Genomic DNA, 23104 nt, shown 5'->3' with positions numbered 1-23104 from the left:
GCTACTCTGAAAACAAAGCTTCATATCGCAAAACGGTGAGTAACTGAAATTATTTGCAAGCAGGATTTTACACTTGTCGCCTCGAATGTTGAAACGCCCTGTATAATAATCTTTGATACGAAGTCCGACGAGCCATAAAAAGCCTGCGCCGTGCGCATTTGTTCACGATCGAACCGCGGGTTCCATTTAGAGCGCGGCGTTCCGAGTGAGCTCCAAGGGTGTTCTACGCCACTTGTTGCGGCGGTATGGGCGTCTTTTAACGGCGAAACGCTCGTGCGAATTCAACTCGCCAGTCTGAACACGGTCTAACGCCGTCGTGAACGGAATAAGGATACGAGAAGGCAATCTACGCTGCCCCTGACAATATCGTCGACAGCAATTTCGCCGCTGAATCGACTTAACTTTTTAACACGCGTTAGATCGCTTTAAAGTTGCCCCGCAGTGGACGCCGGCTGAGCCCGCGTTAATTCTTTCCGGGGCGGAAATTACATGGGCGAGAAGCTAGATGATTTTACGCGCGGCTGAGTAACAAGAATGTGGGTGGCGATAGAAATGGGGACAGAAATTTAAGTGGTTATAGAAACAGGGATAAGAATTTGCTTCGTAATAGAAATAAGGAGAGGAATTTGGGATAGTCTAGTAGACGTGTTTGAAAAGTTTCTTAGTTCTCTTTTCTAACATGTCTACTAGAAATAGGGATTAGAAATTTGGTTTATAATAGAAATAGGGATACAAATTTAGTTCATAATAGAAATAGGAAGAGAAATTTGTTATAGCTACTAAGCTATAATTTGGTTCATAATAGAAATAGGGATACAAATTTGGTTCATAATAGAAATAGGAAGAGAAATTTGTTATAAGTTAGTAGCTATAACAAATTTCTCTTCCTATTTCTATTATGAACCAAATTATAGCTTAGTAGTTATAACAAATTTCTCTTCCTATTTCTATTATGAACCAAATTTGTATCCCTATTTCTATAAAAATATTATTAATACCCAAAATTAGTATTCGGAATTAAACTATTTTTTAACACAATTATGACAATATCAACATTTCATATAAACATAAAAAAATACTATTGTATTATAATAATTATTATTATTTCATCAATATTAATGAATGATATCCACCCATAAATACTTTTCTTAATATTAGTAATTTAGACAATTAACAATTTATTAATAATATTTTTTATAATAAATTTATCAATCTATTTATATATAATTTGTATCCCAATTATTGGGGGGATAATAATTATTTCTATACTTCACTAGAATAATCAATATCCAATCTTCAAGAATTATAATTAATGAATTGATAATAATTATGAGAATAATTGTATAGACAAATAAAAGGATATTCTTGTAAAATAAATGCTACCATTATGAGCTGACGAGCCTTTTTATATTGCGCTTAATTAATTTTTTATACACAATTACGGAGCAAAATTTTGCATGAAAAATCTCATTTTACTTTAAAGTGCCATAAATTTTTCATGTTTTCCAATTAACATTATTTCCCAAGAATATCCTTTTATTTTTCAGATACATCGATGTTTAAAGGAGACATCATACTGACCATTTTTTCTGCAGTGCTCTAAAGAACCTCAAACATCATAAATAATTTAATACAAAATTTATTGTAAATACATTTTTTCGTGTACTTTATGGACGAATAAGTCATGTAACTATTTTGTTATATTTTTGTTAATGAAACCCCTAAAAAAAAATCCTAAAAAGTCATTCATTTTCTCCGCTGCTAAACGTATGTAACCGTTCAACTTTAATCAAGCCTGATCTCTCTTTGGCTAGTTACCTTGCATCCCTATGATTTTCTTTAGACCTTACGGAACTACCTCTGGACCAGGTAGACTTTCGATTCCATTTTTGCTTTTCAATTACGGTCCGTGGTTTCATGTTTTCCATGCTCTTCGTCGCAATTTCAGTACAATTCCTTTCGACGCAATTTCCCTTATTCGAGACACCGCGAACAGAGAGCTTCGAATGAAATGCCGAATCGCAGAAGCATATTTGCTCCTGTGAGACCCTTGTAACTTATAAGAGAACAGTAACCTTTCGCTGCCGGCTATTAGAATTAGATCTCAGTTGCCTGAAGAAAATACTTCAGATCAAAATAGAAGATGGCTTTGAAAACTGAAATTTTGAGACCTTATATTCTATTAAATAATAGTCAAAAGTATGAAATTCGTATAAAATTGCAGAAGGACCAAATCACTTCTGCTTATCGCGTGTGTTACGTACAGAATCGTTTTATTTAAATAAACAATCTCTCCAGAAGTGAAACTGTTAGTATCAGCTGGATCTTAAAAAGTTTCTGACAAATTAATACTAAACACGAAATGATAATTGAAATAATAAATAGCACAAGCTTGCATAGCATTGAAATCAAAAGCACAGCCTGTAAAGACAATCATTAATTGAATTTTCTTGATAACGTTCGTAAGCTTTGTAATAAGCAGAAAAATTCGCATCGCCTTTAACAAACTGCTGGTAACGTTGAAATCATAAATCGCAAGCTACAAAAGCAAATTTATATGACAGGCTGTTCGTCCTTCTTTACACCATGCAATATTCGCTGGAACGTTCACCGAAATCGATATTTACGGTACGATCGATATGGTTCTAATTACGCGGGGCACCGTGTACATTAAAAAAAAACCCGGACACTTTGAAAGGTAAAATTAAAATCGCAATTCTTGTCGAAACTCATATTCACACAAGTGGAAATATTCATATTAAAATATTGCCACTGCTTCTTTTGATACGTGCAATGAAATCGAGATACTGGAAACATAATTCCTGTTCAAGTGAGAGAGAAAATGTTGCTTTGCATTTCTATCTACCAATTTGTTGTCATACTTTTGCGAAAATTGCATTCCTAACGTGAAATTATACGCATAATTTATTACACAGATTAATTGGTCTCGTTATTCTGCGTATAAATAGATTTAAAGAAATGGTTATCGATAAATGAATGTTTTATTGTGACAACAGCAAGACACGGAAAAATAGAAAAATAGAAGCAGAACATATTCGAGCTAGCAGGTTCGTGCTGTCTATTTTTTAAATGCGAATTTAATTGCGTTTTATTTTAAAGTACCTATCCCGTAAAATATTTACTTTTCCATGCCCGCAGAGCGTTTCAAAACTGTAGGTATACAGAACCTTAATTGAGTACTGGAACTCGCAAAAGCAGGCTAACAAGTTTTAATAAACACAACCACGTGGAAGCTGGTCGGTCTGTAAATATGCAGTTGTTTAGTAAAAAGTTTTTTAAAGCTTCGTAATACAGTCGACCTAGCAGTTCAGCATTGCGCAACGCGAAAATCCATCAGATGCAATTTTAAAATAATAAACTCCTGTGAGTCTCTGCATTGAGGGTACCCTCCCATCGAATCACTCCAAAAATAAGCCATTTTTAGGATTGTATTAAAAAATAAAAAAAAAATAGTAAACCTCACAGTGTTAAAAAACATTTTAGTTCACAGTTACCAAGGAAATTCATAAAGTTTATTAAATTGTTTATGGAACCATCTACGGTCACAGCAAAATATTGCAATCTCATGTTTTGACAGACGTTTGAACCACAAACTTAAAAAAAAAGGGTAATTTTACGCACGAGAATATTTATAAAAAGAAGAAGATTGTTTGTAAAGTTATAACAGTAGACGATTCCATGAACAATCGTATAAACTTTAAGAATTTTCTTGGTTTGTTAATTTTTTTATTTTGCTTATTCGCCGTAAATTGTTTCTCTTTTTTTTCCTTTTCTCTCCCAGTTTTAGTTTTAACTTTAATTATTCAGTTACGGTATGGCTTCTAACAGTCTTGTACCGCAGCCTCGCCTTTTACTTCGCTGTGCTCTGTGTATTAGTGTTCTTTGTATATTTACCAATTAATAAAGACGAATAATAATAATAATAATAATTTCAAATAATTCTACAAGGCGTTAAAAATTCCGCAGATGCGGAACTTTCTCTGTATCACCAAGACAGTCACAGCCACCAACAGACAGCAATATTAGATAAAACATGCAAACAATTTTTTTCATTATCTTCAACGATGTACAAGTACAGCAGAAAAAGTTTTTTAACACTGTAGCGTTCAGTTCTCTTTAAATAAAATCCTAAAAATGTCCGATTTTGAGGGTGATTCGCTGGGAGGGTACCCTTAACGAGAATGTGCATAGAAAAAATCAAAGAAGATATCTCGATAATTAAACATTTATTCGTAGGTCACCCATTGATTCGTTACACCATCCAGCTCTTTGCACATAATTTCCAAAGACTCTCTCCACGCAAGAAGCCGAGAAAACTATATTTATCATATCGTGACGAAAGATGCGCAGCTTCACTTCGCGAACGATTCGACGCACCTTATAAAAGAGCCCAGCTCATCGAACTGCGCAGCATTTCTTTCAACTAATTTCCCCTATCTTCGGCAAAAAAAAAAAGAGTTACGCCCAGTTCCCACGACCACCCACGTACACCCCGCCGCATTGATTCAAATGAGAAGCCGAAGTATTACCCGGAACACGAAATAGACTGCAACCGTGCAGGCGTTCTTTACGAGCGTTAATTTAAAAGTTGGAACGAAATAGGGGATCGCAGTTTTTGCCGCGCGTATTGGAAAATATGGAATAAACCCAGCCGTTAACGCGGCCGCAGCTCTTCTAACACGATACACCTGCTTTTCAGAACTTCGAAGCTATCTCTTACCACGCGGCAGCGTTTAATTGTTGCTCAAGCCAGATTGAACGGAGACTGGGGAACGCGTGGGGAAATATGACGAAGGGAGCAGTGAATAGGGGTAGTTGGAGGCGAAGCGTTTGAACGCGGAGGTGACTAGAGTCCTGTAAAAAAGGATATAACTTTTATTGATTCATAGTGCGTCCACTGTGTGCAGTTGGTCCCCGGACGCTTCTGCCATCTTGATGGACGCCGTGGATGGAGTGTCGTTCCCTGGACCTTTTCCCGCAGCTGGTCCCCACGACTTCGTGGGCCGAAACAAACTACGGTCCCTCTGCGGACAATTAAAACGAGCGTCAAATACTTGGGACAATCAGCCAGCCGAGGCTTCTGCAAACAATTCCAGTCGCCTCTCCAGCGACCTGTTCGTCCACATTTTAATACAGCTGGCAGACCGTCAATTGGAGGAATGACTCCGCGGATTTCGTACAGGATACTCTAAGTAAACTGATCGCAAGCATGGATTTGAAGTTCAGAATCATTCGGATGCTTCTTAAGTGCGGTACGTTCGTGGAATGATTCTTGGGGTGTTTCGCCCGTTTTAGGAATGTACGTCGTGAATGATTTCGATAGTGATAAGGGTGACGAACACGAAGGGTTGTTATCCGCATGGTGGCGATGTAAGAAGAAGTTTGTAGTTAGTAAAAAGAAATTCGACTGAATAAATGAGAAAATAGTAGCTATGCATTTTAAGATGATATCAAGTCATCTTCTTCTGAAAAATTCACCGTAGTTTTGGGACTCTTTGTGGACGTGGTTAGTGCAAAAATCTCAATGGCAAAGTGCAATAAATTCACAACAAAGTGAAATTAAGGTGGAGGGTATATTGGTGCCAACTATCAATAATGCTTATTGATATATATTTTTTCGTTCAATATCTATACATGATATGTATTATTCAAAAAGTATCGGTATTGCTAATATCGATACGAAGATCGTATAAATTTACCAATTAAAAAGTAAGCTACATATATTCGAGAGAATATTATTTTTGATTAAAAAGAATTTTCAAAGATAACAATTTTTGTGTAGTACTATTAAGAGATTATTTTATTTAAATTAAGATTCAAAAGTATTACAATGAAAACAAGTAATCTACTTTTCAAATCATATTTATAAAGGAATCTAGAATTTTTATTTTAATATGAAATCTAGAATTTTTATTTTAATAAGAAATCTAGAATTTTTATTTAATAAGAAATCTAGAACTTTTATTTTAATAAGAAATCTAGAACTTTTATTTAATAAGAAATCTAGAATCTTTATTTAATAAGAAATCTAGAATTTTTATTTTAATAAGAAATCTAGAATTTTTGTTTTAATAAGAAATCTAGAATTTTTATTTTAATAAGAAATCTAGAATTTTTATTTTAATAAGAAATCTAGAATCTTTATTTTAATAAGAAATCTAGAATTTTTATTTTAATAAGAAATCTAGAATTTTTATTTTAATAAGAAATCTGGAATCTTTATTTAATAAGAAATCTAGAAATTTTATTTTAATAAGAAATCTAGAATTTTTATTTTAATAAGAAATATCATAGTCACCATTCAATATAAAAGTATGGAGATGAATTACTGAATTTTACTTAGACGCAGTAATTTGAAAATTAGCTTGAAATGGCTTGAACGAAAGAAGGTGCAATAACTATTATCGATATTTCGAACAAAGTTATCGATACCTGCAATTATTAGCGTTCGAAATATCAATAAAAAATATCAAAATATCGACATGCATCCAGTTATATTATTCAGTTGTGAGACGAAGTAAAATGTTTCCCTTCGACAGCTGTGAATTTATTACGCAACACCAAAAGAAGCTTCCATCAACCCAGGGTCCGATTTAGAGGAGCGCGAACAAGGCAACTGCGCAAAGCGGCAAATTTGGTAGAAACAGAAAATTACAATCGATAAAAAAGTAAACCTTTTTGAAAAAGTGGTAAAAAATAGTTAACACATGTTTGAATCACCAATATAACTACTAAATTTTTTATAAAAACAAAAGGCCTTTGTTATTCGAAACCTTTTAAAAAATTAGTCGGCGCGAGAAATTATATTTCACAATAACCATTTATAATTAAATATAAAGGGCGGCAGGAATAATTTTTTCCCAGATCGGGCCCTGCATCAACCTAAAATCCTAGACTCTAGTGAAGCACAATTATCACTAATTAAACGAACCGGTTTGTAAAAGCAATGTACGACGGAATGTGATTGAAGATTGAATCGAGGCGAGTGGCAAAGTGAAGCGTAGTCGCCGCCGGCAACGTTAACGTCGATCCAAAGGGATCACTGCCCCGTGCGGCAAGGGGGTTGCGCGGCGCCGTCCCTTTCTCCGCGGCGGTGGCTCTCTTCTTTTTCGTTTCGCCGGGTCATATCTCCGTGAGCCGCACAAGTAGTTTCGAACTGCGAGGGTGGTCGAAAACAGGAGGGAAGGAGATAAGAGTAATAGTAAATTTATCGGGTAACACAAAGCGGAAGCGGTCAAAGGAGGAGGGAGGAGATGGGCGGCAGGATGGTACGACGGAAATAGATTCGATCCGAACGATGGAGAGCGGGCGAAACTTTTCGTTTCAAAGTACGATTACCTACGTACCGTGGAAAAACTTGTATTAAGACGTTCGAAGTTCGCGAGATTTTACTGCAACAGAGGCAACTTTTAAAACGGCGCACACCTCCCCAGGGGACCGGCGCCGACCGACGACTACGTTGCACTCTTTTACAAAAAATTTGCAATACGTCGACCGCTGAAGTATCGCCTTGCCGCGGCGGAACACTCTGCGACCGGCTTGTTCTCGCGACGAGAATTTTCTCCGCTTGCTCCAGTTTCGTTGTTTAATATCGCGAGTGGAGGGAAACGTAGGTTGCAATTGGAAATTACCAGACGAAATCTCGGAAGCTTGCAACCTCGCGCGACGACAGAAGTAAAATTCATTTGCGCGCTTACTAATTTCTGCTGATTAGAATTTATCTATGGTAATGATGAAATGTATAAATCGATGTGCTATATAGCGCGGATTGTTAATAAGATTTACGGCCTCGTCTGAATTTCGTCTGAGTCCTTCGCAGTTAAGGGACCGCTTTAAAATATTTTATTATGACGGACACTTATTGGAATTTCATTTGCAAGAGAGACTTTCGGATACGGGGCGTTAAGGTTGTTAAGCATTAACAGAGCTTGTGGCGATAAATTAAAGCGACAATCTGAAATAACTGCCGTGCATTTATCACTCTGCCCATTACAACATTCAGCTGGAATTAATTAAGTAATATGTTATGCGTTCGGTGCTATAGCTGGGACGTGGTTAATCATTCGTTTTTAATCACTCACGCTATTAATCGATATTAAAGTGACATGCAGAAGTTTCTTTAAATTGGAACACTAGAAGAATTCGAGATTTTTTTTTTGGGATAGCCTGTAGAAAAACACTGTCGTTAATTAATATTTACAAAAGTAATGATATACAAATATTGCGACAGTTATAACAATGGCTATTTATACAAATGAAAAATGTATTATTTCGTTATTATTTTTTGGCTGGTATTTCAAGATTCGTCGGTGGAGGGAACAAAGAAGCATCCGAAGGACAAGAAGAAAGAACGATATTAAGCAAATATATTTTTATACAAATAAATATTTATTGGTATTCAAATATTTATTTGTATAAAAATGTATAAAAACTTACGATATGTTTTTTTACGATGTGATACTGTACAGTGTACGATAGCAGCTTTGTGTTTCAAAGTGAACATAAATTGACCAAAATTGAAACAGAAAAAATTGTTAGATATTTCATCGATAAATACCAAATTGCTTCTAACTTTAACAGGATTAATTTTTGGACCTAGTAAACATTCTTCACTCAACTCAGGCCCAAAGATTAATCCTGTTAAAGTTAGAAGCAATTTGGTATTTATCGATGAAGTATCCAACAATTTTTTCTGCTTCAATTTTGGTCAATTTATATTCATGCACAGGGTGTATAAAAATTGGAGATCTCTGGATCGGTGGAGATCTGTTAAAAAAGTGGACCTTAATATTATCCTTGACCCTAGTTTTCCAAAGTCAATTTTTCCAGAGGATAAAAAGTGTCAAAGCAACCCAACCTTCCTCTTAAAAAACAATGAAAAAGTTTCGATATTTCTTGCACTTACTTTATTGATAATCTTATATTTTACAATCGGGTATAGGATAAATAACGTGCTGTAGACGAAGCAGCAAGAAATTAAAGTTAACTAAGGAAATATATAATTATTCTCTGAGGAATAATGCCACAATAAAAAAAATTGATCTTGAAAAACTAGGCCCAGTAAAATTTGGCGATCCAGGTGTTTAACAGATCTCCACCGATCCAAAGATGTAGAACACCATAGTGTGGCCGTGACATATCACTTTTAAACACCCTGTACTACCTACTTCGCCACTCTTCAACCCTCCTTTGCAACACCCTGTATAATATTTCCAGTATTTCACCCTCGCTTTGATGAATATTTAACTTCCTCCACGATTTACGATATTAAATTAGTCCGTACTCTTCGTCCATCAGCTCATTTATGTAAAATCTTGAAACAGGAGAAATTTAAACCGATCTCGTAACTATCATCTCCAAAAGCAGACATCCCCAAAAATTCAAACGTACTAGACAGCGAGACGATAAATTCATAATGCACCCGTTAATGCCTTTCCAACTAATTGCAAGCCACTTTTGCGGCTACCGACTAGTATCTCTGACAGAGACGCACCCTCCCCACCCCCTTTTCGCCCCTTTAAAGGAACCCCTATCACCAGCAAGCGAATACATTCAAAACACCAGTCGCGAGTTGCAAAAGTGTGACATCGCGAAAAAAAACTCCTTGCCGCCGAAAAGCAGAGCGTCCCAAAAAACGCGAGTGTCACTGAGAGCACCCCTCTTAGTGGAGCCCTTGAAAAGAAGAAGTCCATTACCGTCGGAATCACTGTGAACTCCAAACAGCTCGGACTACTCGTTTCAGCTGGAAACCCATCGCGAAAATTGAGTGCAGTTTGCATAACAATCTCCAGCTGGTCAGGCATTATCCCAGCTGATATCTGGATACAGCTCCCCGTCTGCCCGCGTCTCCCATAAACTCCCGCGATTTGATAGCGGGCAATTACCCGTAATCGTTCCATCGAATTAACGTGCCCGGGCCGCGTAACGATAGAAATTCGCGGAGATTTAAGGGCGGCCATTATGGGCCTCGTGACAAACTTACCGGACCGTTCCAGAGGTGTCGGATGAGAAAGAACGGCATCGGGGCGAGGGTCGACAGGCCGATCAGTATTCCGATCGCGTTCGCCCAGTCGGGGAATATGTACTTGCCATAATAAGGCAACTGGTACGTGTATATTTGATACACGAACACCCCCTGCGGACAAAAACAAGGAAACGCCGTCACTCCTCCTGCCAACCCCGCGGGGCAACAGCGATCGCACGGTACACAGGGCGAATTAAGAATTCGATATTTTTAATCGGAAGGAACACCGTCGTTTCCCCTGGAGCGTGCTTCCCGCTCGGCAGGGCCAAGCTTTCGGGCGAAATAAACATTGACTGGCGCCTCCGTCGGGTGCCATTTTTAAACTTTACCAATTGAAATCGATTGAAACGCTGTTGGGAAGAGGAGAGGGGTTGCAGCAATGGGTAGCATCGCTTGCTGAACGATTGTCTCTGAATAAGTTTTTCTTTAGAGTAATTCGTATGATTTTTTTTTGTTAATAAATGTTAGTGGTATTTGTGGGAATTTTCTGTGGGAGTTATTAGGGGTTGAAGGGGCAAGGGATTTGGGAAGAGCACGAGAGACATGTTTTGTGAGTTATGAGCGTACGTCGGGGTTAAATGTTTTATGACTTTAACGAGAGTGTGAAATCCGGGGATGTTGTTTTATTATATGCTTTAGTGTTACTGTGTGTTGACTTGTGAGGCTTGCTAAGTATTTAGGAATGTCCAAATTCATGGGAAGTGAGTTTTGGTGATACTTGAAGTGGAGCAGGAAAACACCGCATGTGACATTTTCGGCTTACTTCTACTAAAGGACGTATCGATACTGATCAACCTTGACACTTGTACTTTGCTATAATCCCCCTAAGGTCTCTAGAGTACTCTAAAGTCTAACTTCATGCAAATGCTGTCCTAAAACCTGAAAAGCATGAATTTAAAAATAATATATCTAGAGCAGCCTATTCTTCTCCATTAAGGGGTCATGCTCTGTCAGGAGGCTGAAGAAAAGGGTGGTCTTTGGAAATTTTTTACTCAGAAGCTATAACACATTTCTCAAAAAATCTTTTTTCCTTTTAAGGATCGCATCTAGTACCGTGCATCGTAAAATATTCATCAATAACTAAAAAATAGAAAAATAATTTATTTATTATATTATATTATCTAGTATTTGAACGAAGGATTTTTTTATCCCATGCTTAGTTTTCTTTTAATTGACGAAAATCAGGCACGATTTATGATAAAAATTGAAACTTTTACTTTAAACATCAGCCATCTTTTCCCAAATCAATATTTCGAAAAATCCTTCGTTCAAATAATAGATAATATAATACAATAAGTAAATTCTTTTGAATTTTTTATTTTAGATGATCGACTTTCGAGCAGCAGTGGTCACCGCAGAAGCCTTTTTTGATAAATATTTATTAATTCATTAAATAGTTATTAATAAATATTTTTAAATATAAAAATTACGATGCACGGTACTAGATGCAATCCTTAAAAGGAAAAAAGATTTTTTCAGAAATGTGTTATAGCTTTTGAGTAAAAAATTTCCAAAGACCACCCTTTTCTTCGGCCTCCTGAATGATCACGACCCTTAAAACACAAGAGAAATAAGCTCCCGAGGGTTGATAGCTTCCAAAATAAAACTTAATTTAATCTGCTACTAAAATAGGCAAAAATACACAGACATTAACGTCCAGTATTTTTTAAACAAACCGCAAACCGCGATGACGTGGATTACGTCATATCTAAATTTCATCGAATCCATAGTGGAATTAATAACTGTTTATCAAGAGACTAAAAAATCTGTGCATCGAGTTAGTCGTCGAGCATTCTCGCGCGTTAGAATTTTCCTAGCACGAACTTGTTAAATCTATGCCATTGCCTGCAGTCAGAGAAAGGTTGTTTATGAAAATTATATGATTGATGACCGCAACAGGCGCGCTTGCTTATCGGAAACCGGCGATACATAACTCGGCGGGGTGGGTCGCGCTCGATTGGCCGCGAAACGAAACCCGGCCGCGTAGTTTCCGTTGTTTTTCCAGCGGCCAGTAAAAAGCAGGGGGTGATCGAGCGAGGCAGCCACTCTTGTTCCCAGCGATCAGCTCGTTTCGTGCGCGGGACAGAAATTATGTTATCCGCTCAATTGGCTGCGCCGAAACAGTGGCCGTAATCAGCGTGAAAAGGAGAAGATCGAGTGCCACGGGCATTTCCGTACGACTCGCGATCGCTAAAGTGGAACGTGACAGGGTTTTGAGGGACGTGTTTTGCTTCCAAGGGAGTAACAAAACGCACGATCTTCCTTTTTCCGGGATGAAATATCGACGACGCAGCGGCCGAACGGGGAAACAGAACGGAATGGAGCAAAGTGAATTCTCCTGGAATGACAACGCGACCGCAGAGGGGAATTATTTAAAATAAAAACTACACAGTTTTCTAATACTTCCTTGACCTATCTTCTGTCTTAATTCAGAATGAAAAAGGTAAAAAAGGATATCCTGCCAAGATATAAAAAATTCCTCGAATTTTTATCGTTAATTAAAACGTTAATTACTATTTGAACAGAAAAGAATTTTAAATCATCTTCTACCACAGGCAAATGTTCGCACAGTGACCTGCAGAGGCCCTTTCATACCTCCCTCGTCCCAAAGACGGGTGGGATGAGCCCCCACGCTTCCTCCACCTATTTCCGTGACCCATCATGCATCAGGATCGAAATTGGAGAAATGCATTAAAGAGAGAAAGACGAGGGCGCGTGTCGTCTGACGAGGCTGCGCCGAAAATGTCGCGCTTAATAAGACAGTGGATCGATCAAGCTGACCCGAGCCTAGCACCGGAGGCTCTCGACGGTGGGGCGTGGATCCGAGGGCGAGAGGCATCGGTGAGTGTGTTACGATAGGAACTGAATTAATGACGGGACCGAAATCTTCGCCCAGGCGAGGCTCGACTTAATGATGGAAGTCTGCCGAGGCGTCGCGAGTGGGAATCATTACGCGGTTCTTCGCCGCGTTCCTCCAACTCCTGCTCCCCGCCTGTTCGTCGATCCAGATCCTCTGCAAAGTCGCGTTTCTCAGGAGTCAAGTGCGGCGCGATGGAACGTAATTATTTAAGCTGTCTTCTTTCTTTTTTTTTTTATTCAATAACACCCACACGTGCGTACGCACGTAGGGGCGCGGGTGCTCTGCTTGGGCTGCGCCGAGGTCATTTGCTAAACGAGATGCAGGGGAAGAGCAGGGTGGAAAAAAGCGACCGAGAGCCCAGTGGGGGAAAGAGTCTAAAACAAACGGAAAATCAATAATGGAGTAAGAGCGTCGCGCTAAATACTTGTGGGCCGAGAAGCAAAACCGCGATAATATCCTCAGCGAGGACGCCCCGCTAGAAGGAGGGATTAACATCTTAACTGTCGGGCTGGTGTCGCAAAAAGGGTAGCCTGGGGTGGGCGAACGAGTTACGTGTTGCAAAAAGAGTACTCGTGTCCTTGTGTAGCTGAAAGGGTCATTTGATTGGATAGGAACGAAGTAATTTGGTAGCTGGAGGACTAGCGTTTGATCGTCAACTGGGAGGGTGGAATGTTTGATGATTGATCGGAAGGGGTGGGCTTCGATCGCGTTTGAAAAATTGATGGAATGGGTAGAGCGTAGGTGATACATACGAGTTGATACGAGACTACGTTCAGCTTAAGATTATATCGTTAGGAAACTGTGAACTTCTCCACCTCTTTATCCGAAGTTCAACAACAGACTGAGGTACGTATAGGGAGATAGGGTAGTAAAGTTCGGAGTTCTGGGTAGACAGGTGATGCTTATAACTAATCTCAGACCATGCTTTGGATTCCCTTATAATTCACAAATTCCTCTGACAAGGGGAGGACCTCGATTTGGAGTTTTTGCACGTTGATGGTAGGTACGTCTCTGATTGGCAGTATGGGGTAACATTGGCAGTTAGTTAACATTTATTAAAGAAGGAAAAGGACGTCGATTTTATGCGTTTTCACACTTTTAGTTAGGTTTCAAATTGTAATAGGATACCTAAAGCACATTTAAAAATGCCACACGGGGTGTATCGCGCCCCAGGATATGTATTTGCCAATATTTCTGTAAATTTTTAGACGTTGGTAATAAAATTTGAAAATTTGGCGAGCTTTAACAGAAGAATCGCTTTCATCCCCAACTATTTTGTCAAATACAAATTTCAACGTAACAAAGTTTACATTGCTAGACAAAGACTATTATGTAACAGTGCCGTCTTAACCCCGAGGCGAAAGAGACAGCCGCCTCGGGGCCCCGGAGCTCAGGAGACCCCTGAAAAATTGGAAGATTAAAAAAAAGGTACGGTTGTAAAAGCTGGATAAAAATTTGAAATGGGCCATCCAACTGTGACGGAAAGAAAATAACGAATACACCAGAATTTAGATTTTAAAATCGGGGCCTTTTTCGTGGAATCTACCCCGCATTTAATCTTATTTATTGAATTGCCTTAATACTTATTCACTTCGCGTGTTAGCGCGGTATTTTTGATTTTATTTAATTTAGAATAATTTAGAGGGCCACATATGCAGCCCGCCTCAGGGCTCTCGAAAACGAGAAGACGGCACTGTTGTGAGATACAGAGCATCAAAAGTTAAAAGATTCAAAAATACGAAAATGATAACTCGTGGTCCAATTTGTAATTATAAGGTGTGACCACGGAGGGTGAAAAATTAAATTCCACAAGTGGCTAATGGTAGATAGTAGTAGAACCTGTAGAACTTCTAGCATAGTACCAGAGGATAAGGATGAGGAATTAAATAGAGACCAAGAAATAACAACAAGATAGAATTAGCGTTACAACTAAAAAAACATAAACTAAGCATAGCACTAGTTCACAGTCATTTGGTGACGGAGACTCCGCTATGAAATTCTTCTGTAAGGTGGTACCCTAAACTCAAAAATCGACATGAGACGAAATCCTAAGGATACGTTTTTGAGATATCGCCTGATAAATATTTTGGTAATTTTTTAAGAAGACAACCCGAATTCACCGATTTGATCGCGTCGGTACTCTTAAATTAAAGGTAATTAAACTGCATACAATTCTTTCCTACACTGTTTTCGAATCGGACCAATAGTTTAAACAGAATCGAGCGAAACTTAAGAAAAATATAATATTTTTGGGCTGAAATTGAAATAAAAAATTCACTCCATAGGCTAGAAGACATAGAAATTATCATGCGATGTTCAGTTTCTTATTTTTTACATATAGTGCGCACCTTTACGAAGAAGACAAGCCCAACCTGAGCAAAATCCATGCACAAATAAAGAAGTTATAGGCGACAGAGTGGGAGTGCATATTTTCAACTTATTCCCTACTTTTGCATTTCTTCCTGTTTCTTGGCGAATTAAGAGTAATCGCGATCAAATCGTTCAGCTCTACCGCGAGATGTGACCCAAAAACGTCGGACTGTCTTCTTAAAAAATGACCAAAATATTAATCGGGCGATATCCGAAAAACATGTCCTTAAGATTTCCCTTCATGTCGACTTTTGATTTCAGGAGACCACGTTGCATAAGAATTTCATAGCGGAGTCTCGATCAACTAGTTCCTTCGATTTTGTAAACCAATGTAATCGGACAAGCAGGTTCGGTAATCTGAAGGGAAGAATAAAACTGCAACCCCTACTACTACCAGCGGAGCACCGTACCCGAACCATACCGTAACACATTCCAGGCATTTCGTTCTATGGCATTCATCCGCGCAACGGTAAATACCAACCCCCCATTGGTAGCCGACGTTTGTAAAACAAGCTGCGCACCGCGCCAGCTAATTATCAGGGAATAACTTCGGCATAGTTGGCTCGGCAGCGGCCCTAAGATCCGGAGCCGAAGCGGGGCATCCGCGTTAAGACACGAACGGCGTGGATTGCGATCGCAATGCGCTTACCAGACAGGTGATAGGCGCGAGCAGGACCCAGCTGAGCCACCAATAGTTGCGGAGTAAACAGCCGAACCGCATTTGCATTTCGGCGATGTTACACAGGAATTTGTTGCAACCGTAACACCAGGCCGCCGCGCCGACCTCGGCGGTGCCGATCAATAGTATCGCCCAAGAAGCGGTGTTCCAGTCCATCAGCTTGAACAGGTAAACACCGCCGTCGAACACCATCGGTACAGCGAGCAGCCAGCAAGTGACGCATATCCCCAGCACCACGTAGCTCTCGTGCTTCCGTAAATCTGGTCGCAGGTCCAATATGGCGGTGTTTATCGCCTGCACGCCTGCGAACTGTGTGTATCGTAAAAAGTAACGACCGACCGTGTTACTCCGGATTCGATGCTCGCCCGCCGGCGTTTCTCGTTACCCTTTCTTCTCTGCCGCGGATTTTTTTCTCCCTTCCACCTTTCCCTCGTTTTTCCCCATCTTCTTTTTTTTTTGACGCTGTCCGTCTTAATTACCCTTGAGCGTAGCGGGCTGCAGAGCGAAAGGGCGGAGAAGAGTGTAGGAAACAAAGGGTCCTTCGCTCCCTTGCTTGCTCCATCCGTACCCCCTCCCCGACCACTGTTCACCGTCCCTCTCTCGCTCCGCGGCTCTCGGTCTCGCCAGCCCGTTTACACTTGCCGCGGTCTCCCCGGCTCGGAGGATAAAAAGGGAGGAGAGCGGCGGGAGGGTGGAAAGAAAGAGGTGTGGATTTCAGCGGGATGGCAAACCATAACTCTTTCCATGATATACGAGCCCCGGGGCGGGGAGACGAGAGGCGATGCAAAAGTAACACGGAACGATCGTCTGGCTACTCGCGAGCACATTCTCGCCCGCAGCTCTTTTGACGAATACAGCGACTGGCGTTCCGGTTCTCCCGAGCCACTTGAATGGCGCCTTCTTAGCCGGGCTCGGTAAGGACGAGGGATTTTTCGCCGTTTCCCTCCTCTTTCTGGCAGTAACTCCGCGCGGCGAACCAGGCCCGCCTTACTTTAAACTTTAAACAACATGGAAATACGGAGCCGTTCATTTTCAAAGTCTCCACGCCTCTCTGCTTTACCTACCCTCTCCACCTCCCTCCCCGCAGCGCCCCTCGACTCTCGTTTCTTTTCCACTCCGACGCCCGCGGAGCCGACTCGCGCCGTGCTTTTCTTCAACTTCGAGGGCGCTCTATTTTTTTTTTTTTTTTCAACGAGCCTCAAAGACGCCTCGGTTCAATGACCCACCCACCCCCTCTAGATCGAACGTTGTTTTTGGGGCGAGGTCCGCTGCTTTGTGCGACGTACTCACTTGGCTGCCGAGGCCCAGGATGAACAGCATCACGAAGAACAGGACGGCCCAAAGGTTCGGCAGGGGCATCCGCACCACGGCCTCCGGGTACGCGATGAAGGCCAACCCCGTCTCGCTCTTCACCACCTCGTCGATCGGCAACTGCATCTCGTGAGCCAGGAATCCCATGATGGAGAATATCGCGAAACCCGCGAAGATCGAGGTGAGCAGGTTTGCGAATGTCACGAAGATCGCGTCCCTGAAGGGGAAAGGAAGAGGGGGCTGTTAGTCGCTTGCAGATGTGACGTCGTATACAGTGGGTCGAAATAAAATTGGTACACGCAGTTTTGTTTAAATATCGTTGTATATTGCAGTAATATGTTAGCACAATATTGTATTTAATAATTATGTCACAGGGGTGCCAATACTTTTTAACCGATTTCAAAAGCAGAAGGTTCTCAATTCGTCACGTGTATTTCATTATGTATGCTGCCCTCCTTAGTTAAACTGTCCTATTTGCATTTCTTCATTTTTTCAGATATGTTGAAGTATTTGAAGTTCCACAGGTCTTTTATATTTTAAGTAATGTTAGAAAACTCTACGTGCTTCGTAAAGATTTATAAACAGTCTAATGTATTTAACCTAACTTCCACCCAAATGGTTATAATATCCTATCTAAAACAATTAATTAATTGGTACGTTAATAATACATCACGTGCTGGTACACCTATTACAAAAAATTATATTAGGCTGTTACGAAATAATGACCACATGTTTTAATTTGAATGAAGGAAAATAAGGGCGGTACAAAGTAATTGATAAAACTTCAGTTTTCTTGATTGTTTCAAAATGTTAGATAGGACATTTTAACTAAAGAGGGCAGTATGTATGTTCGCACCTAACTCTGTAACGCGTGGACTGATTTGGATAATTCTTTGCTTGTTGTATAGAGTATGTTCCCCAATTGGTACCACGATAAATGCCTTTTTAAAAAAGAGGAGGTTATAGGTTCATCCCCTATGTATTTCTTTTTATGTTTGTCCGCGCATAACTCCTCAGCGTATGGACCGATCTTCATGATCTTTTTTCTAATCGAAAGAGAGCGATGCCCCGGTAGTCGCATTCCACACTGCATCAATATTGGCCCAATATTTTGGCCAGTACTGGTTAATAATAACGAATTTCAGACATCCTTATTCTCATTTTTTTTCAAGTCGCGAATTTAGGAATCATTCGTTTCTGGCAAACGGTTCTTTTTATTTACGGGTAGCTCCTTTTCCAGCCCTACCCATTTTTTTAAAATAAATGTAGTTATACAGCTTAAACCTAAAATGTAAAGAATAAAAAAATTAAAACCTACTTTAGAAAAATAAAAATGAACTGAAAAGTAAAAAATAATTTTTTTCCTTATTTAATCTTCGACTCTCCATTTTTTTATTTACACAGTGCAAATGATGAGACGTCGACATAAAAAAATTGAGAGTAGTAGATTAAATAAAGAAAAAAATTAGTTTTTATTTTTTTTTGAAGCCGGTTTTAATTTTTTTTTTAATTTGAGTATGGAATTCTCGATTTTCTTCTGTTACTTGCTTAAATTCTATTGTTCAGGATTGTGAAAAAATACATTACTTCCGTAAGTATACTCTTTCTTTATTTAATCTACTTTTTTTCTTTATTTAATTCTAGTAAGAAGACATTAAAGGACATAACAAAAGCGGGTGTGCCAATACTTTTTTGACCCACAGCGTTTTATTTATTCCGAATTTAATCACATTTAGTTGTTTAAAGCAACATACGATATTTACTTCAATTTACTCTGCATAACTCCAAGTTTATAAAAATTGTATCAAGTGCATGTATTTCAAGGCAGAAACGAAAGCTTTCTTGCGAACAAAATATACAGACGGTCTCAAAGGCATCCAAAACTTATAAAACAGGGTGCATGCATCGTCGATGACACATGCTCCATGTAAATATCGCGTAGGCTGACGTCCTAGTCCAGGATCTAGCAGCGATCGACTCAAACGTTAAAAAAGGTACTCAAAACGTGAAATATTACGAAAATAAGCGCACTACTCGTTATATATATATGCACAAGATGCCTGCTAAATTATGTGGGTGCGTATAAATATTTCGCGGGCGACCGTCTGCGATGAAAGCTAGTATCAGAGTGTACCTTTCGTCACACTCGTCAGACTTATTACTCGTCGAAGGACGTCGTGTGTTTCATATTCACGTCGTCGACGACATTCCAACTCCGCGTCGACGTGACGCAAGTTTCTGGGAAATATACTTGCCGCGAGGGATACGCTGAAGAGTTCGTAAACATGTACTTGTCCCTCGCTAAATAGGAAAACTCAACAGAAAATGAACAACGACCCATATAGGTATGTTGATTAATATTACGTGATGAAGCACGCGAGTTACTCATATACGAGTACACACTCTTCACAGGTGGAGCTACGCACTAAAATAAGTAAAAAATGTTATATGAATCTAAGAGGTGCGCACCGTAGTTTCTCAATTATAAGTAGATCAAAGAGAAGTATTTTCACATTGGACAGTTTATTTAGACATCGATAGTGGAAGAATTAGATGTGGATTTTCTCCGCTAGTATATAAATTACTAGCAAAATATCCCCCTTGCTTCGCTTCGGGCCTAAGAGATATTAAGGACGCCATGAAAACACATTTCACCCCTTCTCACTCATTAGGGGTTGATTGCGGTAAAATTCTGAAATTGTTTTTTAGGCATTTATGTGGGTAACCTGTCGAAGTAAAAACCAAGTTGATATCTAACAGGGCCTAAGAAATTTTTAGGAATCCATGAAAACAAATTTCAACCCTTTTCACCACCCCCTTAGGGGTTGATTAAGAAAAAGTCCTGAAATTAGTTCTTAGGCATTTGTGTGGGTAACATTTGTAAGTGAAAACCAAGTTGATATGTAATCGGGCCTAAGAGATTTTGAAGAATCCGTGGAAACACATTTCACCCTTTTTCACTCATTAGGGGTTGATTACGGTAAAATCCTGAAATTGTTTTTAGGCATTTATGTGGGTAACCTTTTGAAATAAAAACCAAGTTGATATCTAACAGGGCCTAAGAAATTTTGAGGAATCCATGAAAACAAATTTCAACCCTTTTCACCACCCTCTTAGGGGTTGAATAAGAAAAAGTCCTGAAATTAGTTTTTAGGCATTTTTGTGGGTAACCTTAGTAAGTAAAAACCAAGTTGATATGTAATCGGGCCAAAGAGATTTTGAAGAATCCGTGGAAACACATTTCACCCCTTCTCACTCATTAGAGTTTAATTAGAGCAAAGTGCTGAATCTAGTTTTTAGGCATTTGTGTGGTTAACATTTGCAAGTAAAAACCAAATTAATATCTAATCGAGCCTAAGAAATAATAAGGAGCCCGAGAAAACACATTTCACCCCTTTTTACCGCCTTGGGTTTGGAATTTCAAAAAATCCCTTCTCATCGATCAATTCCATGTTTCTAGACTCAGCGATTTGGGCTGGACGGTGACGAATCAGTGCCACAACGATTACATAAGTACAGCTAAATTCTTTCAGATTCTATCTCCATATTATACTAACCACAGCACTTTTTGCTTGACAAAAACTCGCCCCAAAGTGTTGCACGGACTTCTCGAATCACCCCGCACGAATCTCAATAACAACAATCCCCACCAGATGATCTGCGGGACTCTACACAAGAACATTCTACGAAAAGAAGTATACATAAAAGCCACCAGTAAATTATTATTTAACTTATTTTCCCATGTGGCATCAGTAAATTTCGACCTGCGCCAGCAGTCGCGGGGCATCCTGTACAAATGTCTGGCGATAAGGGCAGCGCGACGTAGGTGGGTGACGAGGAAGAACAATTAATAGCCGCTAGTAAAACTTGGCCCAGCCGGCGCGACGAATTATGCTTCCGACGCTTGCTCATTCGACTTGCGCCGGCACTGATATAATTTATACGCGATGCAACGTGCAGCGAATTGTATCGCCGTGGGGGTAGGGGAGGGGGACTTCAGCGTCGGATAATAATGCTAATTACGACTTCGAGCAATATTTCGAGGACGTGAACGGTCTGACCCGGAGTATCGCTGCTCTAAAGCCAACGCTTCGACCCACCCGCGACGGCACCGTGGTCCGCCTTACGACTGGCGTCGCGCGAAATGAAATATCTGACAGACGCTTTGAGCATGTGTATCGTGTGCACGCGTTTACCGTCGAGAATACCTCCAGAGAGACCGGTGGCCGAACTGCCAGCGTTGCGCGGGGAATTACAGTGTAGTATCAGAAACTCGGCACGGTTAATTCGTCGTCCGGTATGTCGTCGTTCGGGCGTGTTTCACGTTTGCAACGCGGCCGTTAAAGGCGCAGGTATTAATAACCCTCGTGCTCGAAATCCGCGAGTTAAGCGCATAACCATCGCTGCGATCCCGTGGATATTTCAGCCGGGGAACTCGGGTTCGTGGCAGAACTAGTTCGGGGCAGACTACTCGTCTGTACTCCCTGCGTGTCGCGGTAGGCGCGGCCCTGATTGCGGGTGTTGCGAGCCTCTGGTGGAGGACTAGTCAAATTTGAATTTTGTATTCGTACGTGGCGACGGAGAAGTCGAGTTGCCGAAGTAGTTGAGGTATTTCATGGCGGATGAATAATAAAAATTATTATGATAAAAGTAAGATGAAACTTTTAGGATCAATTTAAGTTCAGAACTTTCTAAAGTTCTGTTATTATGATTTTGTTGAAATTTACTTTCTTGGAGTTATTCTGTCGATACAGAATGTAATTTTATTACTGTTCCTTTACGGGAAGATTCGATTATTCGGGCTAACGTGGGGTGGTGTGTTTGTGACGCGCAGATGAGCAGTGATGTACGGCCGCTTAATTACATCTGATAATTATGAAGTCTTTATGAAAATAATTACAGTGCTGTTATCGCGGTATTATGTACCCGCCATTAAAATATTATTTAATTGGAAGCAATGAAAAAATGCAGATTCTCCGGAAATAAATAATGATACACAGATCTCGGGATGTGTTATTATTCACGTGGAAATGCGAAGGAATTGTTACGATGCGCAGCAAACCGGAGCGTCGTGTAAATACACAGACCAAGGGTGCGTGGAAATTATTTTGTGCAAGCTCAAAAAAATAACGGTGATTATTAATTATAATGAGTGCATGGAATAACTAGGTGAAGCAGATTACTTCAACGTCGTTAGTGTAGAACAAACTCTGAAGTATTATATGAAATTCCACCTGCAAGAGGAAAATAAAATACCCATGTTACATTTGAAATTTACTTGCCAACTAATGAGGCAACAACTTTCCCACGATCCTCAGAGGATTGCAGAACCACGTAGCATCACCGGCGGAGACAAAAATAGAAGAACGAAAAGCAGAAACAAAGAAAACCGATATTATGAGACAAGCTTGGGGGAAATCACGTTTGCTAAAAAATTATCGTTTCAAAAACATCGAAATCATATTGTGGAGGTTCTGTAAAATGTAACTTCTGTAAGATCTGACGAAACATAGGAATAATTTTTAATAACTACAAGACAAGTAAGAGACCTATTGAAGTATGCTCCGAACTGCTATCTTCCCAACTAGCAACATGCTCGAGCGTTTCATCCGCAGTGTGTTAAGGGGTTATGCCTAGTCAGGCGGTCGAAAACAGGCGAATATTTGTGAATTTTTTTTGAAGAAGCGAAAGCGGATATTTTTACAGAACTTTTTGCGCTTAAAAGAGCAACATTTAAAGAACATTTGGTAATTTTTTCGTAGAAAAATATTTACGTTTATCATAAAATAAAATGCGACATCCAAGAAGCATTTTTAAAAATTTGGTTTTGCGGTGAACA

The 23104-nt window shown here is 39.8% G+C and overlaps 1 protein-coding gene across 1 annotated transcript in view; it reads right to left on the bottom strand.

Moving 5' to 3' along the window:
- Positions 1 to 4878: 4878 nt before the first annotated feature.
- Positions 4879 to 23104, bottom strand: part of LOC143373792 (sodium- and chloride-dependent glycine transporter 1) — a 37923-nt gene continuing 19697 nt past the window's right edge. Inside the window, exons 7-10 of the mRNA XM_076821343.1 lie at positions 17245 to 17482; positions 15925 to 16263; positions 10004 to 10156; positions 4879 to 5045 (exon numbers count right to left, since the gene is read on the bottom strand). Of these exons, the coding sequence (XP_076677458.1) occupies positions 4905 to 5045; positions 10004 to 10156; positions 15925 to 16263; positions 17245 to 17482 (871 nt within the window). The 3' untranslated portion in view covers positions 4879 to 4904. The remainder of the gene's footprint in view (positions 5046 to 10003; positions 10157 to 15924; positions 16264 to 17244; positions 17483 to 23104) is intronic.

This window comes from Andrena cerasifolii, chromosome 10 (genome assembly GCF_050908995.1).
Source record: "Andrena cerasifolii isolate SP2316 chromosome 10, iyAndCera1_principal, whole genome shotgun sequence".
NCBI classification, from domain to species: Eukaryota; Metazoa; Arthropoda; class Insecta; order Hymenoptera; family Andrenidae; genus Andrena; species Andrena cerasifolii.
The sequence above is the reverse complement of the archived record's forward strand: the minus strand, read 5'-3'. Positions and strand labels throughout refer to the sequence as shown.